Source organism: Mesoplodon bidens (genome assembly GCF_964165515.1).
Source record: "Mesoplodon bidens genome assembly, chromosome: 18".
Taxonomy (NCBI): Eukaryota; Metazoa; Chordata; class Mammalia; order Artiodactyla; family Ziphiidae; genus Mesoplodon; species Mesoplodon bidens.
In genome coordinates, this window is record NC_138175.1 from 4899377 (window position 1) to 4918665 (window position 19289).

Sequence of the window (19289 nt, forward strand, 5' to 3'; positions counted from 1 at the left end):
AAAATGGGACAGCCAGCACTGGAACCTGCGGCTGGCCTCAATGCACAGACACACAGATAATAAAGCAACAATAAAACTTAAGGAAGAGGGCTTCCCTGGTGGCGCAGTGGTTGAGAGTCTGCCTGCCGATGCAGGGGACGCGGGTTCGTGCCCCAGTCTGGGAAGATCCCACATGCTGCGGAGCGGCTGGGCCCGTGAGCCATGGCCGCTGAGCCTGCGCATGCGGAGCCTGTGTTCCGCAACGGGAGAAGCCACAACAGTGAGAGGCCCATGTACCACAAAAAAAAAAAAAAAAAAAAAAACTTAAGGAAGACTATAAGATACAGTAAGAAACCATCAGACAGTCCAGGATGACCTGCCAAGGAGAAAGGACCGAGTCTGAGGAGCCCAGAAGGAGGAAACGATAAACCTGGAAAGAGTGGGGAGGGATGAAGCGTCAGGTAAAGGATTCTGCGGCCATCCTCCCAATGTTCACTCTCTTCCTCCCCTGTTGGATAGTGGTCACCCAGTTCAGAAGGCTGACACTCCCCACTCCAGAGGGGAGCCAGCACAGCATGCCACCCCTCTAGCCCAGAGCACTTGGTTCAGGGTGACCCAGAGGGCACAAAGCTCAGGGCACTGCCAAGAATTCCGGGACACACACACACTCTCTTGGGCCGGTTTGTGTGCTGGGCACAAATGTGAAGCCCACAACTACTGTAGCCATTTTGCCACTGGGGGGGAAACTAAGCTTCGGATAATAGTGATACAACACAAGTGAAGAGAAACCAGGTCTTCAAAGATGTCACTGAACTGATGAATCAAACCAACCTTGAAGACTGACCTACGTACAGAATTTCTAGCGGCGTGAGCCAGTAAATCTCTAGGTTATGGTGTAAGCCAGTTAGAGCTGAGCTTTCTCTTACTTGTTATCAAAAGTATCCTGAGACAGAAATGGAGTGAGTGATCCAGGGGATTCATACCAAGTAAGATCACTCAAAAAGCAAAAAAAAAAAAAAAGTTAATCTGAAACCTAAGTCCTCCTCACTCTCCCACACGGAATGCCCTCCTCTTTTCTCTCCATTTGCCCAAATCCTGTTCATTTTCAAGGTCACTCATTGCCCACTTCCTTCACTCCCTGAACTCCCCCTGCAGAACCTGACATGCGCACCACCTAGTTCAGCACATTACACATCTCAGAACCTGCCCCAATGGTTCCCTCTGCCTCAGTCACCTGCTGAGTCACCCACTACCTACACAGGGTTAAGAACGCTTTAGTTACCTTCCTGAGCAGCTACGAGCAGTAGCTAAAACAGCCTTCAGCAAACATGAGCCAGCTGGCTGACAAATATTATATAAAAAGATCTTTCTCAATCTTTTTCAAATATTTCATAGTGTAACTTGCTTTTGATCAAATTAGTATGTAGTTTAAAAATAAAAACATAAAAAAACTTCATGTTTTAATCTACCACTAATTATTTCCTTAATATTACTAAGCAAAATGTATCTCCCATTCTGCCTCCAAGTAACCAATGAATTAAAGATGTTCATCTTTCAGTTTACAATACTGGGCTTTAATTATCTCTGGGAAATAAGATCATCCACTCACAATGAGAAACAGCTAATAAATGGATCCAAAACATGCCAAACATCACTGTTTTTAGTATGCATAAAATATAACTTGTGGATACTCCACAGTACTTAAATATAACATTGAAGAAAAATGTTTAATAATCAAGAGTGTTTACAATACAAGAAATGGGGAAAAAATACTGAACAACATACAGCATAGTCCTAGGTTATTAAAAAAGGAAATGCATTACCACAAATACATCACAAAGAAGCTGCCCTGCTCCCTATGCGTCCCGTTCCAACTGGTCACCCCAAGGCCTTCGCTTCCTCCACCCCCTGCCCCAGGCTGAGGTGAGGCCTTCAGCACTTCTCAACTGGATCACTAAGTGCCTAACTGGTCTTCCTGCCCCCGGACTCATCCTTCACCCTCCAAACCACATGCAGCCACCACACTGCTTTCTCTAAAATGTGAACCTGATTATTTTGGTCCCTAGGAACAGGCCTGCAAGGCCCCCGAGACCTTTCAAGACAAAAGGCTCCAGCAGAGCACGCAAGAGCCCCCAGGGCTGCGCCCCACCGCCCAGAACTGCAGGCTCAGGGCCATCCACACAGGGTCTCTTGCCCAGAGCGCCTTCTCTCCCACCAGGAGGGGCGCCGCTGGCTTCTCCTCACATCACAGAACTCAGTTCCAAAGTCTCCTCTTCGGGAACTACTTTCCTAACAAACCGATGAGTCACTCACTCTGGATTTCAACAGTGGATGAGACTCTTTCCCACATTCAACCATGGACTCCCTGAATATACCCACGGTGTTGTATCTTTCATTAATTTATTTATCAATAATATTTTTGAGCACTTACTACATTCTAGGCCCGGGGAATGTATCAGTGAACAAAAGAAATCCTTGCCCTCGTTAATGTTACATTCTAGTAGGAAGAGAGAAAATGAACAAAGTAACTACGTTAGGATATTAGATACAGGGTATCAGAAGGTGGTAGGTGCTGTGAAGACAAAGCAAGGCAAGAAGGTGGTGAGGGTTCAGGAGGCTGGATTTTAAAGAGGCCAGGGAGGCAGGCCATCCTGAGAAGACATCACCCACACCGAAAGCCGCCCAGGGCCAGGCAGCAAGCTCGTGGACAGAGGCGGGGCATGCTGCAGCAGAGGGTTTCGGGTAGAGAGGACTTATTTGTACTCATTTTTGTGGCACTTAGCTGAGCTCGAAAAATAACCAGTGGATGGGGCTTCCCTGGTGGCACAGTGGTTGAGAATCCACCTGCCAATGCAGGGGACACGGGTTCGAGCCCTGGTCTGGGAACATTCCACATGCCACAGAGCAAATAAGCCCATATGCCACAACTACTGAGCCTGCGCTCTAGAGCCCATGGGCCACAACTACCGAAGCCCGCGCGCCTAGAGCCCGTGCTCCGCAACAAGAGAAGCCACCGCAATGAGAAGCCGGCACACCTCAATGAAGAGTAGCCCCCGCTTGCTGAAACTAGAGAAAGCCCATGGCAGCAACGAAGACCCAACGCAGCCAAAAATAAGTAAATAAAACAATAAAATAAATATTTATTAAAAGTAAATAACCAGTGGATAAATGATGACATTGGCTGAGATATCTAAGGTGACAAAGGTGGCGAACACAAAAAACAACTGAGGCAAGCCAATGGAAAAGTTCTCTTTCCACACTCACCGCTGACACACATTTGGGCTCTCCACCTTGGAAGGCAGACAGCTCTGTGGCTCTTGAATTTGGGGATAACAGCATTTGTTCAGAGCAGGCCAACAAAGGATCAATGCTACGGACCACTAACTGGGGCCAGGAAAGCTATAGTGAAGGCATTTTATTTACATCAGTAACAGTGCTCTGATCTCTCCGCTACAACTGTTGAGAAACAGCCCAAAGAATGAAACAAAACAGCTTATTAGCTGATACACAGATCAGTCACCTGGATTCAAGAAACTACACAACAGAGATAAAGAGAGTCATGAAACCCTTAAAGAAAACTTAGAGGTCATCTGCATTCTTAATGCAAGAATTACCACCGATCTGAATACCTCAGGAGCAGCCCACCCCTTCTCCATCAGCTCTCATTACTGTAAAGGTATTTCTGGGGAGGGCAAAGCCGTCCCGTGTGCAGAACCACACCATCATCCTGATCTTCATTCCTAGAACTGGAAACACCAAAACCAACCCTCGTGCAGTCCTGAACCTGACAGCCAGCCAGCTGCACCCACATGCAGGACAGGATGCTGTGCCCAAAAGTGGGGCCGCTGGAGGGGAAGCAGACCCCTCAGCGCTCAAGAAAGCTTTCCTGAGCCCCAGGCCGCTCCCGGGCCCCTGTGCTCCTACCTTGGAACACCTGCCAGACTCTAGCCAGACGACCGTCTGTGTACTGTGCCCTCCGCCAAGCAGGGCCATGCTGTCCTTCCGCCACTCAGGCACTTGGCCCATTCGGGGCCAGCAGGCTGCAGGCCTCCGGGAAGGGCTGACTGACCAGGGAGGAAAGACACGGCACCCCCAGAATCCAAGTCCACAGGACCCTCCAGGCTCGCTGTGCACGACACACATGGGTGTCCTCCCCTTCTCCCCAGGGAAGGGAGGAAGCTAACTCAGATCTGTTTTCAACCAAAAAGAAATCAATGGCCAAGAAACAAAATGGCAACATATTTCACTTTCTTTCCACCTTAAAAAGAAAAGAAACTCATTTTTCAACACATGTCAGGGGGTGAGAGGCAAACTCTTTCCAAACTGAGCTGCAGCAACTCTGTGTCCAGGACTAGTCATGGCTAGGATATTGCTACAGTGTCATTGCATGTGAAGTTCAATTTACAGCCAGTAAACTTCCAGCCAAAACTGAAGAGAACGCTTTTTAAGATTTTTTTTTTTTTAAAGCTATCTCTTAGCTCGTTCTCACTGAATAGAACTCTAGTCACAGATGAAAAAGGAAGTTTGTGCTCCTGGCACTTAACTCACACTGTGTAGTGTGGCATGGAATAGCCAAGAATTCAGTAAGAACCAAGATGGAACCAAGAGTGATTATTTTAACACCAATTTGTGACAAACTGGAGACAAGAATTTCTAAGCTGACAAATCCATGACCAGCAACCAAAAGAAGGCAGCAAGAGTTTCCGATGGCAAAATGGCTTAATGCTCTGCACAAATCCCCAGAGATCTTGACCACAAATGGGCTTCGGGATGAATTAGGAATTTTGTTCCGTCTTGCTGGGACATCAGACGGTCACAGTTAAATCGAGCTGTGGCTGAGTCTGTGCTGCCCGCACACCGTCCCCAAGGGCCCCATCTCACCACACGGAGCACCGCAGTCTCCCGTGGCTACGGGGAACGTAATGTTCATGTATATATATATATCTTTGTAATTGTGTTTTGCAGCTTATGAACCCCAACACAGGCCTCAGCACCGAGCAAGAGCCGGATACATGTTTGTTGAGAAGGAATTAGTCAATGAGCTAGTTACTGAACTTCAAACAAAACTGAACTCTCATTCTGAAGACCCAGTGTGGCAGGTCTTCAAACAGCAACATTTTCAGGCTCCTCAGTTGGTTCTGTTCCCAACTCACTCTACTCAGTGCTAAAATTAATAATATTATCTCTCAGAGAGCCACAAACCTGTACCTTTTTTGTTGCTGTTCATACCTAACCTAGACTGGAAAAGTTTTAAAATGTCCAAGATAAGATTTAGTTAATCCTAGTCATTGAAAAGTGTTCAGCAGGTTAAGGGAAAAGCTGTAAACAAAACGATGTGGAGGGGGACTTCCCTGGTGGCACAGTGGTTAAGAACCCGCCTGCCAGTGCAGGGGACACGGGTTCGTGCCCCAGTCCGGGAAGATCCCACATGCCGCGGAGCAACTAAGCCCATGCGCCACAGCTACTGAGCCTGCGCTCTAGAGCCTGTGAGCCACAACTACTGAGCCCGTGAGCACACTACTGAAGCCTACACACCTAGAGCCCGTGCTCTGCAACAAGAGAAGCCACCACAATGAGAAGCCTGCGCACCGCAACTAGAGAAAGCCCATGTGCAGCAACGAAGACCCAACACAGCCCCCAAAATTAATTAATTAAAAAAAAAAAAAAAAAACTATGTGGAGGCTCTGACACCTGCATGTGGCTGAGGCCCTAGGGGGCTGAGGGAAACACAGACTTGGGGGCCTAATTAGGAGTCCCTACTTAGTGTGTCTGGATGGCCACCAGGATGCCAGGTGACCTGATGAGAGAAGACCATGACTAAGGATCACAACTTAAAACATGCTATTACATAAAAGGATCCCAAATGTCTAAAATTTACCACAAAGAGTACCAAAGGGAAGCATTTCAAAATATTAACAAAAGTCATCTCAGAGTCGTGAGATATTAGGGGTGATGTTTTTTCTAATATTTTCTTTATTTTCTAGGAGCATAATCAAGTACCTAATGCTTGTTTTAAAGGTGCCCCCCAAAAAACATAAAGGGAATAATGTCCCCAAATGACCTTCCCTAACGACTCTATCCAACTATCACTGAGGACATTCAAGGGCTATTTGCCTTGCATTAATCTGCCTCAGATGACCCCAAAAGAATGTCCTAATTTTTCCCCCCTCAAAGTTTTGAGATTTAAGATGCTTGAGGTGCTGAGGTGAGCAGAACGAACACTCTGAGATCTGGAGGAGAGCCAGAAGAGGGACACACCCTTGCCACCCCATATGCAGGACCCCAAGCGGGCCCCTGCACAGCCATCTCCCTCAGCAACGCTAACAGAGAGCGGGACGAGCCACTTCCTCGAACCCATGCTTTCCCACAGATGCCCACCTGCTGACAAGGGCAGACGCCGTCCAGGCTGGACTGGCAAGGTCCCTCGCCCCTCCTGACTTCGGTCCCGGCCCCTCACCCTACACGCCAGTCACCCATCAAGCCCACGTGCTCCAGCGTACCGCAGGCTTTGAGACTTTGTTCCTCTGCATGCTTTCCCCCCATACCCTGTCCTTATGCTTCTCTGCACAAATGTCGCCTTTCTAGGAGGGTCGTCTTCCCAGCTTCCCCTGATGCTCCCCCTTGTCCAGTCCACGTGACGCTGCCACTCCTCCCCACCTCCACGGCACCCTCCCCACGGTGGCCCACAAGCCACCGTGAGCCCACTGGGATGGTTCTGCAGGGCAGGCAGAGTGTGAGCGCGTGCCGCCCTCCTCCACACTCTCCCCGGGGTAAGGCTGGCCGCCCGCACCTCAGCACCCAGCGTTCTGAGTTCTCAGGGGCTCCCCACACCCTCCAGCTGCAGAGCCATCTCCGGCTGGGTATCAGCCAAGGCACCGCTTCCGGGAGCCCATCCTTGACTTCCCAGGGCCGCGCCGACAGACCTTGTGCCCTCCCTCCCGGCACAGTCCTCCGTTTGGAATGCCACAGGCATCACTGTGACTATCTGATTAGCGTCTGTCTCCCTCACTAGACAGTGAGCTCCCTGGTAAGAGGGACAATGCCCGTCTCTGCTCATCACTCCATCCTCAGCGCCAGGTACACAGCAGCCACTCAATAACTACCTGCTGAATAAATGAATGAATGAATAAATGAAAGTTTTTGACTGTATTGTTCACACCTCTGTTACAGGAATTAACACCCTAAAACAGTATCTACCAATTAGCCTGCTTCCCTCTCCCACTACCCTGTGAACTTCTAAAGCACAGAAACTCTCTTTTCAGCTCTATCCTGCTAATGCCTGGCCACCAAAGTTTTTTGTTTGAACAATTACAAAAGATATAAAGTCCTTTATATGTCGTTCTGAATAAAGGTGTCTGGTATCCTACAAATTAATTCCGAAGGACACAGAATGCAACCCCTAAAAGACCTGATTTTGCATTTTATTAGAAGTAGTTGAATATGGTTTCTGGGGAGAGGACCTGACATGAGAAACGGGACAGTTTTTTTGGATTTTTTTCTTTCTTTTGCCATTGCAGTACTTTGATAAAAACAAAGTGGGAGGGACTTCCCTGGCAGTCCAGTGGTTAAGACTCCACACTTCCACTGCAGGGGGCATAGATTCGATCCCTGGTAAGGGAACTAAGATCATGGTATGGCAAAAAAAAAATAATGATAAATAAATAAACAAAAACACAAAGGGGGAGGTGAACAAAGCCTGATTTTGGAGAAGACGGGGAAAATCCAGGTGCATCACCCAATTCTCCACTATTCACTAGGGTTGATGACCTATCAACCTTTCCAACTAACAAAAGGTTTGTCCTCTCAGTAATCTTCTTTAGTGCAGAGTTGACCAAGAGACAAGAATTTAATTTTGAATCAGACATTTTTTTTTTTTTTTTTTTTCTTTTTGCGGTATGCGGGCCTCTCACTGTTGTGGCCTCTCCCGTTGCGGAGCACAGGCTCCGGACGCGCAGGCCCAGCGGCCATGGCTCACGGGCCCACCCGCTCCGCGGCATATGGGATCCTCCCAGACCGGGGCACGAACCCGTATCCCCTGCATCGGCAGGCGGACTCTCAACCACTGCGCCACCAGGGAGGCCCTTTTTTTTTTTTTTTTTTTACAATACAGAAACTGAACAGCATGGCTGCTATAATTAAGGGGTTGAACGTCTTCAAAATATTTCTTTTTAAAAAAATGGTTTGGGCATTTTAATAGTCATAAATTTCTACAGCACTTCCACAGTTCTCAGTATACAGGTCCCAGGGAACCACTTTAACCTCCAGAACATCTGCTCCATCCCCTGGCAAAATTTGGTAAAAATAAGAACACTTCCTATACTTGAATAGATGCCTTCAATAGTTTTAGAAACAAGGTGACTACCTGGTTAGAAGAGACTGCATTATGAGACAAGGGAACAAAAACAACAATGCCCAAACACAAAAAGGCACAGAAGACAGACATCAAGGTGAGGACCAAGGATCAGGGAGGAAGAGAGTGACATACTTTTTACTTTAAATATTTCTGTTTCAGAAATTGCAAGTCTTTATTTTGTATTTAAAAATAAAATCAGTGGGGCTTCCCTGGTGGCGCAGTGATTAAGAATCCGCCTGCCATTGCAGGGGACACGGGTTCGAGCCCTCGCCTGGGAAGATCCCACATGCTGCGGAGCAACTAAGCCTGTGCGCCACAGCTACTGAGCCTGCGCTCTAGAGCCCGCAAGCCACAACTACTGAGCCCGCATGCCGCAATGACTGAAGTCCTCGCGCCTAGAGCCCACGCTCCACAATGAGAAGCCACAGCAATGAGAAGCCCGTGCACCGCAACGAAGAGTAGCCCCCGCTTGCCGCAACTAGCGAAAGCCTGCACGCAGAAACAAAGACCCAACACAGCCAAAAATTAATTAAAAATAAAATCAGTAAGAACTTTCACCAAAATGCACTCTACACAAAATCTTGTAATTAATAATTAGTAGCAGATTAGCAACCCTTAGTAATTACTAACACATTAATATCTTTAAACATGTAAACCTTTATTTCATTCATTTGGCCATTCCATGAATCTTCACTGAGGAACTACCATGGGGAAGTCACACTGTGAAACCTCAGGCCTTTATCAGTTCAGCCAAGTAGAAAAGGCAAAGGATAGAAGTCCAAAGACCTGCTCCTAAGTCCCTGATAGCTCATTTAAGAGCCATGCGACTTCACATCACAACCTTTTTTTAAACTTTTTTTAAAATTTTATTTATTGATTCATTTATTTTGGGCTGCATTGGGTCTTTGTTGCTGCGCGCGGGCTTTCTCTAGTTGTGGCGAGCGGGGGCTACTCTTCCTTGCGGTGCTCGGGCTTCTCATTGTGGTGGCTTCTCTTGTTGTGGAGCACGGGCTCTAGGTGCACGGGCTTCAGTTGTGGCACGTGGGCTCAGTAGTTGTGGCTCGCAGGCTCTAGAGCGCAGGCTCAGTAGCTGTGGCTCGCGGGCTCTAGAGCACAGGCTCAGTAGTTGTGCACGGGCTTAGTTGCTCCGCGGCATGTGGGATCTTCCTGGACCAGGGCTCGAACCTGTGTCCCCTGTATTGGCAGGCGGATTCTTAACCAACGCACCACCAGGGAAGTCCCACAACCTCTTGGGTCTCACTTTATTCATCTGTAAAATGATGATAATAACAACACATTACAGAGTTGCCGTAAGGATCAAACCAGTCACGGCACTTCATAAACCACGCAGCTTATACACTGCACAACTTTCTCCACATGCTGATTGCTGCAATGCTTAATTTTATAATAAGTATGCTCTTCCTCATCCAATTATCAGATCTACCCAGAAGGCCTACTCTCCAGGGTCTCAAATAAATACACACATCTTAGCAGCCACTTAAGGGGAATTACTACTTAAATATCGAGAGAAATTTTTTTATAAGATCAGGCAAGAATCTCTGAAAACTCCAGAATTAAATGTCCTTTTCAAATTCTCTTCTATTTCCCCCCCCAAGTCCTATCACAAGAAAAAAATTGATGTTTTCAAAAAAAATAGAAAGGGTATATATTTTAATGATGCAAGTCTCTCAAAAGAGGCAATTGCTTCACTCCTCTGGAGTTATGAACTGTCTAAAATAGGAGAGACACAAAAGAAGAGGAACACTAGAAATCCTCTTGACAATTATCAGAATACCAAATAAATTCACAAGTTGAGTGGCCCTGACTAAATTTAAATGAATATAATAAAATTTAAAATGTATTGCTTATATCCAGAGCAAAGGATACCATCATGTTTATGCAAGAACTATTAAACAACGCAAACTAACTCATTAGACCAAAAGGCAAATCCAAATTTCCCCCACAGAGCCATGTATTAAATGTTCTTGGGCAGTGCTAGTTCTAGTTCACAAGGCCCATGGCTTGCAACACGTAATTTATACAGATATCCAGCCTTATTCAACATATTTTAAAATACAGAAATAAGTATTTTTGACTTGTACTCACAATAATGATAAACTTCTATTTTTGTGAACAGTGAGGAGAGTAAGTTGAGAAAATGGTCTGAAAAGCTGTCCCCACCGCTTCCCGTGCAACCAGTGCACCTCATGGGACTAAAGCCCCAGGAGTGGGGGGGAGGGGGGGGCGTGCTATTCATGGGACCCCTCCCTTCCCACCCCAGCCAGCTCGTTCACAGTAACAGGTCTATAACATGAACCCCTCCATTTTGTGTGGTCTTAAATGCGTGTTTTTTCCTACATTCAGTTTCTTACAGCAGGAATACCTCTAGTATTATCCAATTAACATTTAAGTTTTTTTTTTCACAGTAGCTCCAATGACAACATAAGTTTGCAGCTGTCATGGTGAATCTTTTGAAACTTTAAAGACTACTTGCCACAAAAGAGCACGGGCATGCCAGCATTTCTTCATAAAACAAGTACAAATGGGGAAACAAAATTGTACCAGAAAAAGAAAGGGGGGGGGAGAAAGAGAAAGAGAAACGCAGGCAGCTATGTGTAAAACTCAAGTACCAAAGGCACAAGAGTGGGGCACCAGCCTTTCTATTAGGAGGTACTTTCATTTCTAATGCACTACTTGTGAGACTCTTAAATCAGAGAGTGTAGGCTTACAAGATGGCCCTTGAGCTGATACCAGAAAAATAAATTGAGAACTGATCTGAAGAATGACAACCAGTAAAGCTGCAGACGAAGCCCAGGAGGGAGGGGCCTGAGGGACAAGAGCAGGCGTCCTCAGTGCGCAGACTCTTGGTGCAGACCTGGGCTAACACTCTCCAGGCACATGGTCATCTCTCAATTCTCAAGTGGGCCAGAAAAGGAAAGTCCAGAAAGACACGCTGTATTCTCTCGCTCCCTGCCCCAAACCACACTTCCACTCTACACCTCATCGACCCTGTTCCCAGGAGAGGGCAACCTGAGCACAGTGCCTTTCAAAACAGGGAGCGGCACGGAGCTATTGGTTTCTTGGGTCTCCTGCTGAAAATGGGGTCATGTCTGAGGAGCTTTTAAGCAGTCAGAAAGTAGCCCACTCATGAAAAGTCTACACTCTGAAGACTCCACATCTAGGTTTATGATAGATTCTACAATTTCTGATTCTTTTTTTTTTTTTTTTTTTTTTTGCAGTACGCAGGCCTCTCACTGTTGTGGCCTCTCCCGTTGCGGAGCACAGGCTCCGGACGTGCAGGCTCAGCGGCCATGGCTCACGGGCCCAGCCGCTCCGCGGCATGTGGGATCTTCCCGGACCGGGGCATGAACCCGTGTCCCCTGCATCGGCAGGCAGACTCTCAACCACTGCACCACCAGGGAAGCCCTACAATTTCTGATTCTTGAAACAAATACTATAAACCTACCCCCACCGGCTGCCTTTATTTTGCCTACTGTTCTTAGTACAGACTGCACTGACAGAAACGGTCACAGAAAGACCTATTGGGAGATCACTTCAATAAACAGGAAAACTGCAGTCCAAGCACATGTAAGTCTTTGGAAATGAACATCTACACTGCTGAAGTAGCACTAAAGTGACAAATGACAGTAATCCAGTGGCCCAAGGCCAGTAAATTCCACTGCAACAGATTTATCTGTCTTGTGCCACAGTGATTCTTGCATGTGTGGCAGTAAAGACAACTGTAACAGCGTAATTACAAATTCAAAAGCAAGTGCTTCCCACTGTTTTCATATTTAGTATATTATCAGTAAGAAGTGTCCTCAGCAACCACCCTTAATGTGCCACTTGAAAAACTAGATCCATTAACAGCCAAGTACTTGCCTGTCTGAAATTTGTAAAAACACAAGAACAAACAAAAAATAACCCTGATGAACTATAATTCAAGTAGAGATGATACAAGTTTTCTCAGTTACTTCAATATTATATTCTGAACACAGCACAAAGTAAATGTACCACTAGGCCTGGCATTAAATAATCATTAAGCTTTGGAATTCTTTTCTCCTTTAAGTTTTCCTATGCAAACCACTATTCAAACCACTTCAGTTCCACATAAAAAAGCCCTCAAATATATGTCCTAACTGTTGCTCTAGAGAGGAATTTGGAATGAGGCGGTCCACTTACTATTTGCTCATTTCAGGACACTGGTCCCCACAAGACAGGCTCCAGAGGGTGAGGGTGAGGCCCTGGATAAGGCTCATCTCCACTGCTCCTGTGTAGAAACCACTGAGGCGACCATCAACGCACAAGCTTTAATATGGCTTATCTAGTCTTAGGACATGTTTCAAGATTTTGCTGTCACTATGCAAAGGAAAACTGGTATCTCCAAATATCCCGCATTTCAAATAGTTTTATTTACTTCAGTTGCTCACTATGAAACTCCAATAAAAATGTCTCTCTTTGGAAAACTACTAATACTGCTGTCAGTTACAAAGATATTCAACGATACAGCAACACTACCATATGCCGTAAACTGGATCCAAGAAATTCCACAGTGTAAAATGTGGGCGCCACAATGCTGTATGTGAGGCAGTGAAAAGAAGAGAGTGAGCCCGCTGCACAGGACCAGGACAGGAGCAGCCACACGATGTCCAAACAGGGTGTACGAAGAATTATTGTAGAGTTTTCACTATAAATGACTGCAATGATCACAAAAATCTCTTCTGGTTTACGGCAGAATTGGTCAGTTCAAATTAATTACCCCAAATCATTTTAATCAGTTCCCTCATGCCAACAAATGTCAGAGATGTACTTTCACTCCAACTGTCAAAGTTCGTTGTATTTATTAAAATGTGTTGAAAACTACTGGCATTAGAAATGTTTCTAAGTTTTGCACTGTTTATGTCAATCCAGGGAAAAGGGTTCAATCAATGGTGTGGAAATAGGCTATAAACTATATAAATGTTTTAAATTGTAACCTTAAAATCCAATTTTAAAATAGGACCCTTATAAAAACTTAATAAAAGAAAAAAGAAAAGAAAATAGGACCCTTACTGTTAATCTGTGATTCATATCTCCAATAATAAACAAGAAACACGCATAATAACAAATAACAGTGCTTAGCAGAGGGCAAGAGCCCAACCAATATTTGTTGAATTAATGAATGGCCATGACTATGGCAGGACCTTCAGGACAGCAGGTAACTGAATAAAACAAAATTATTAAAATGCTTAGCCTGACTCAAGCAGGATCCAATCATTAAATCCTATCACATATGATTTCATTACTTGTTTTCATTACTATTCTTCTAAAAGAAAATTATGAAAAGAAAAGAAAAGAAAAATATGAGAACTCATACTATTTCCTTTCCTACCTTCTGCATGCTACAACTTAAAAGCATTTTAATCATACTTTAGCTTTTTTTTTTTTTCGGTACGCGGGCCTCTCACTGTTGTGGCCTCTCCCGTTGCGGAGCACAGGCTACGGACGAGCAGTCTCAGCGGCCATGGCTCACGGGCCCAGCCGCTCCGCGGCATGTGGGATCTTCCCGGACCGGGGCACGAACCCGTGTCCCCTGCATCGGCAGGCGGACTCTCAACCACTGCGCCACCAGGGAAGCCCTACTTTAGCTTTTTTTACAAATTTATTTATTTTATTTTTGGCTGCATTGGGTCTTTGTTGCTGTGTTTTCTCTAGCTGCAGCGCGCGCGCAGGCTTCTCACTGCAGTGGCTTCTCTTGTTGTGGAGCACGGGTTCTAGGCACACGGGCTTCAGTAGTTGTGGCACGTGGGCTCAGAAGCTGTGGCGCACGGGCTTAGTTGCTCCACGACATGTGGGATCTTCCCGGACCAGGGCTCGAACCGTGTCCCCTGCATTGGCAGGCGGATTCTTAACCACTGTGCCACCAGGGAAGCCCTAATCAAACTTTAAAAGAATAAACCCAAAGTGCTGCTAACATTTATGTTCAGCTAACTGTTGCCACTCCAATTTTCTAAAGATGTGTATAGGCAATATTGCTGTATAAAACATAAATACTAGGACATTAAGGAAAGTAAATGAAATTACAATCACTTTTACCTATTATCACCACTCATTAACATTTCACTTTGCATTGCGATTGGTGCTTCCTGGTGCTTCCGATAATGGAAGTGGGGACTTCCCTGGTGATGCAGTGGTTAAGAATCCGCCTGCCAATGCAAAGGACACGGGTTCGAGCCCTGGTCCGGGAAGATCCCACATGCTGCGGAGCAACTAAGCCCGTGCGCCACAGCTACTGAACCCGCGAGCCACAACTACTGAAGCCCGCGCACCCAGAGCCCGTGCTCCGCAACAAGAGGAGCCACCGCCATGAGAAGCCTGCGCACCGCAACGAAAAGTAGCCCCCGCTCGCCACAACTAGAGAAAGCCCGTGCACAGCAACAAAGGCGCAACGCAGCCAAAAAATAATAATAAAATTAAAAAAAAATTTTTTAAGTAAGAGCAAAGCTTAATTTAAAAATAAAATTTAAGGTGAGAAAAAGGCAAACACCAAATCTCTTAAGGAAAGAAATCTTTGAATTGCACACTTGTAAAACTTATTCAACCACTACTAAGCCCTTTTTTTGTGCAAAGAACTATACTGAGTTACTTTAAAACGCAGATGTACACGTGAACAAAAGTTTAAAGGGGAAAGTTGTAGAGCAAACTAAAGTGCCAAAAGTTTAACAAAATTGCTGCTTCCTGTAAGATCTCATTTTTTAAGTTATCGAGTCTCAAATTCCGCGACACGCGTTAATTCCAATAGTTACTAAAACCGACTCCATTTCCAAAAGGGCAACAAAAACCAACTGCTTTGAAAGGGTTACGATTTACCGGCCACCAGTTTTCCAACAGCTACTTTGTTTCATTTTCCCTTATTTAATACATATTTAATACAACAGCACACTGAGATGATATAAAAACGCGCAATAACTTCTAGGGCTTAGAAGTCAACACATCAGCGGTCCACAGCAAGCCTGACAAATAAGACCACATGCCGATTTTTATCCAGACCAATTGTATTTGGGGGAGTGAGGAGAGGGAATAAGAGCTCAACTCTACACTCACATCTCTCTAAAAGCGTGCGTTTTACTCTTTCTTTCCACTATGGGATTATCACAAACGACCCCTAAGATACCGCTCTGACAGGGTGCGTTAGTAGTGTCAGCCAGGCTGAGGCGGATTCGTGCAAAAGATGTCACTCAAAGGCAGGTACAAGTATGGTCCTGGCGAGTTATTTAGAGTTTTCTTTGCACCAGTAACCTTAGGCTGCTTCTTAGTGACTTGAGTCTAAAAGTCAGAACACCGGCAAGCCGCCCCCACCCGCGCCGGGTCAATCAAACTGCGAAAGCAACCTTTGGGGCCATGGGGAAAACGGGGCACCCCAAATCTTGGTGGCTCGTTCCGGGCAGAGAGGCGACCACAGGGCGTGGAAGGCTATGCCGCCCCGGGGCCTCCCGAAGATTCCCGGCTGCCTCCGGGAGCAGCCAGGGCCCCATCTGCACCGCCGGCTCGCCCCGCGGTCCAGCCCTGAGGTTAACCCCTTCGCGCCCCCCACGCCCTCTCCAGGCCGGCCCGGGCGCCCCCTCTCCGCCGCCCCTCTGAAGCGGGGCCCGGTGGGCTCTGGCGCGGGGCGGGCCGGGCTGCAGGCGGCCGAGGCGCGGAGGCGGCGGGAGGCTCGGGGCCTAGTCCCGGGCAGCGTGTCCCGGCGCCCTCCCCCACTCCCACACGCTCGCTCGGGGCCGGGGTGCGCCCGCCCGCCCGTCCGCCCGCCCCGGCGCTCACCCGCCCGCGGCCCGGGGCCCCTTCCCGCCGAGGGCGCCGGCCGACTGCTACCTGCGGGTTGCGGAGGGCCATGGCGGCCCGTTTCAATGAGCCTCGGCGCTCGTCCGACTCCTCACGCCGCTTCCCCCGCCGCCGCCATTTTCTCGCCCGCACATACACACTCGCATCGGCCGCCGCGCCTGCGCACTGGCCGCGTGCCGCGGGGCGCGGGGAGGCCGGGCGCGCCGAGCGCGCGCTGCGCATGCGCGGCCGACAGGTGGGCGTGCGCGGCGAGAGTCGGCCCGGCGCGGACCGCGAGCCCGCGGCCCTCGGCGGATGCGGGACTGCCCGCCGCGGACCTGGAGCTCCCGGGTCCGGCTGCTGCGCCGGAGGGGAAAAGACAGTAGACGGAGGTGATAACGCCAAAGCGCCTGGTCGGCTCGGGTTTCTCACCAGCCGGGAGGCCACCTGGGTGCTGGGTGGGACTCGGGATGTCCGGAGCCCGGGAGCCGCGGCCTGAAGTCCGCCCGCGCCCCCGAACCCCAGGGTCGTCCTGGGCCGGGGTCGTCCTGGGCCGGGGTCTCCGAAGTGCGCGCTGAAGATCTCAGAGTAGTCCCGGTTTATGGAGGTCACATCCGTCCATTCATTAATTTATTCACTTTTCATTCATTCCACAAACACTATCTGAGCGTCTACTCTGTGCCACGCCTTTAGCTAGGCATTGGAGAATATTTTGAAAAAATAAAAATGAAAACGCACCGGTAAAGCGTTTAGGATTGGGGCCTGGCAAATAGTAAGCACTCAGCGTTGCCTACTATCACACGCATACATGCACGCATACAGACAGACCAGCTTTCGGGTCATTGGTTCAAGAAACAGTGAACCCCCTACTTGACCATGCAGTTTATCACCTACTTTGGCCCTTCTAGCTGAGTGATTCGGGCAAGTTAATTCCGTTTCCTAAGTCTTTGGTTTCCTCACCTGTGAATGAGGCTAATAAAATTTCTTAACTCCCAAGATTTCTGTGAGGATCAAATTAGGTGAGTGTGAACGCACCAGCCCTCAACAAACATTAGCTTCTGTGATTATTATTCATAACCATGATCGCTCTTTTCAAGTGCTCAGCAAACAGAGAGCCTATTACCAGACCCCGTGCTGAGCAGAGGGGATCAACAGTAAGATCCATTGCCACATTCCATAAGGCAGAGGGCCTGGTCTTTCCAAAAATGGGATGCCATGAAAAATATAAGAAGGGGAAGGGATTGTCTAAAATAAAAGAGCTAAACTGATACAAACTACTATATATAAAATAGATAAAAAACAAGGTCCTACTGTATAGCACAGGGAACTATATTCAATAGCCTGCGATAAACCACAATGGGAAAGAATATGAAAAAGAACATATATATGTATAACTGAATCACTTCTCTGTACAGCAGAAATTAACACATTTTAAATCAACTATACTTCAACACAAAATTCTAAAAATAAAATAAAAGAGCTAAATAAAAAACTTAACCGAATACAGTGTGTGAAGCTTGATTGGATACTGGTGTTTTTTAACCTGGTAAATATTTTTTGACAGTTGGAGAAAGTTGAGTATGGCTTGGATGTAGATGATTTTAGTGAATTATTGGTAACTTCCATAATATAATAATGATATTACGCTCATGTGAGAGAATGTTGTTTTGTTAGGATATGCATCTGAAGAATTTAGGGGTGAATGTCATAATACCTGAGTTATTTTTTAATGGTGCAATAAAAAATAAAATTATATAAGCACACACAAATACACATAGAAGGAGAGAAACTAAATAATGCAAAATGTTAACAGTTGTTGGATCTAAGTGGTACCATCAACTTTTCTGTATGCTTGAAAAAAATTTTTAACAAAAAACTAGGGAAGGGAATTCCCTGGCAGTCCAGTGGTTAGGACTCCGTGCTCTCACTGCGGTGGCCCTGGTTTGATCCCGAGTCAGGGCAATATGATCCCACAAGCCCCGCGGCTCAGCCAAAAAAAGAAAAAAAAAAAAAAAGCTAGGGAAACAGAACACAATACTGTATCCGTGCTGTGATTAAAACCACAGAAAAATTCTGCCTACATATAGAGAAAGACAGGGAGGGATATGAAAACACATTGGTGACGTAATGGTTGATATCTGATTTTCATCATAACGGTTCTTGAACAAAAAATCAAAATTATGGGACTTCCCTGGTGGCACAGTGGTTAAGAATCTGCCTGCCAAAAAAGGGGACTCGGGTTTGAGCCCTGGCCCAGGAAGATCCCACAGAGCAACTAAGCCCACGTGCCACAACTACTGAGCCCGCGCACCTAGAGCCAGTGGTCTGCAACGAGAGAAGCCACCACAGTGAGAAGCCCGCGCACCAAAACAAAGAGTAGCCCCCGCGCGCAGCAACAAACACCCAACTCAGCCAAAAAAAAAAATCAAAATTATGATCAATGAGACCCAGTTTTAATTTTCAAATCACTTACAGAGATATTACCACGAATTTTTTTTTAATGTTGACACTATTGGGGTTTTTTGGGGGGTGTTTTTTTTTTTTTTTGGTTGTTTGTTTTTTGGGGTTTTTTTGGCCACACTGGGTAGCTTGCAGGATGTTAGTTCCCCAACCAGGGATCAGACTCGTGGCGTGCCCCCTACAATGGAGTCCTGGAGTCCTCTCACCACTGGACTGCCAGGGAATACCAAAAGTATGTTTTCTGTTTGTTTGTTTTTAATGGTGGCACCACATAATTTCAATACAAGGAGATAAATGTGAAAAGGAAAATATGAACAAACACTGTGGGCCCTGCAGTCCTTAGCAAACCCTCCTACTAAGAGCCAAGGGAGGAACCCAGAGTAAAGACAGGCCAGAAATAAAATCCTGAGTCCCCCACTCACTGGTTTGCATGAATTTCAGCAGGTTACTTAAACTGTCTATGACTCTTTTGTAAAAGGACGTGTGGTAGGCAGAATAATCTCATCCCAAAAATGTTCACTTCCTAATCTCCAGAACCCTGTGCAGGTGTGACTTTACATGGTAAAAGGGACTTTGCAGATGGGATTAAATTGAGGACTTTGAGATGAAGAGATAATTCTGGATTATGTGGATGGGACCCATATAAACACAAAGATCCTTAAAAAAAGAAGGGAGGAAGCCAGAAGGTCAGACAATC

The 19289-nt window shown here is 46.7% G+C and overlaps 1 protein-coding gene across 1 annotated transcript in view; it reads right to left on the reverse strand.

Moving 5' to 3' along the window:
* Positions 1–16375, reverse strand: part of USP10 (ubiquitin specific peptidase 10) — a gene marked incomplete at its 5' end in the record, with an annotated part of 72768 nt that extends 56393 nt beyond the window's left edge. The window contains one exon of the mRNA XM_081217112.1: positions 16184–16375. Coding sequence (XP_081073238.1) covers positions 16184–16375 — 192 coding nt within the window. The remainder of the gene's footprint in view (positions 1–16183) is intronic.
* Positions 16376–19289: the final 2914 nt, after the last annotated feature.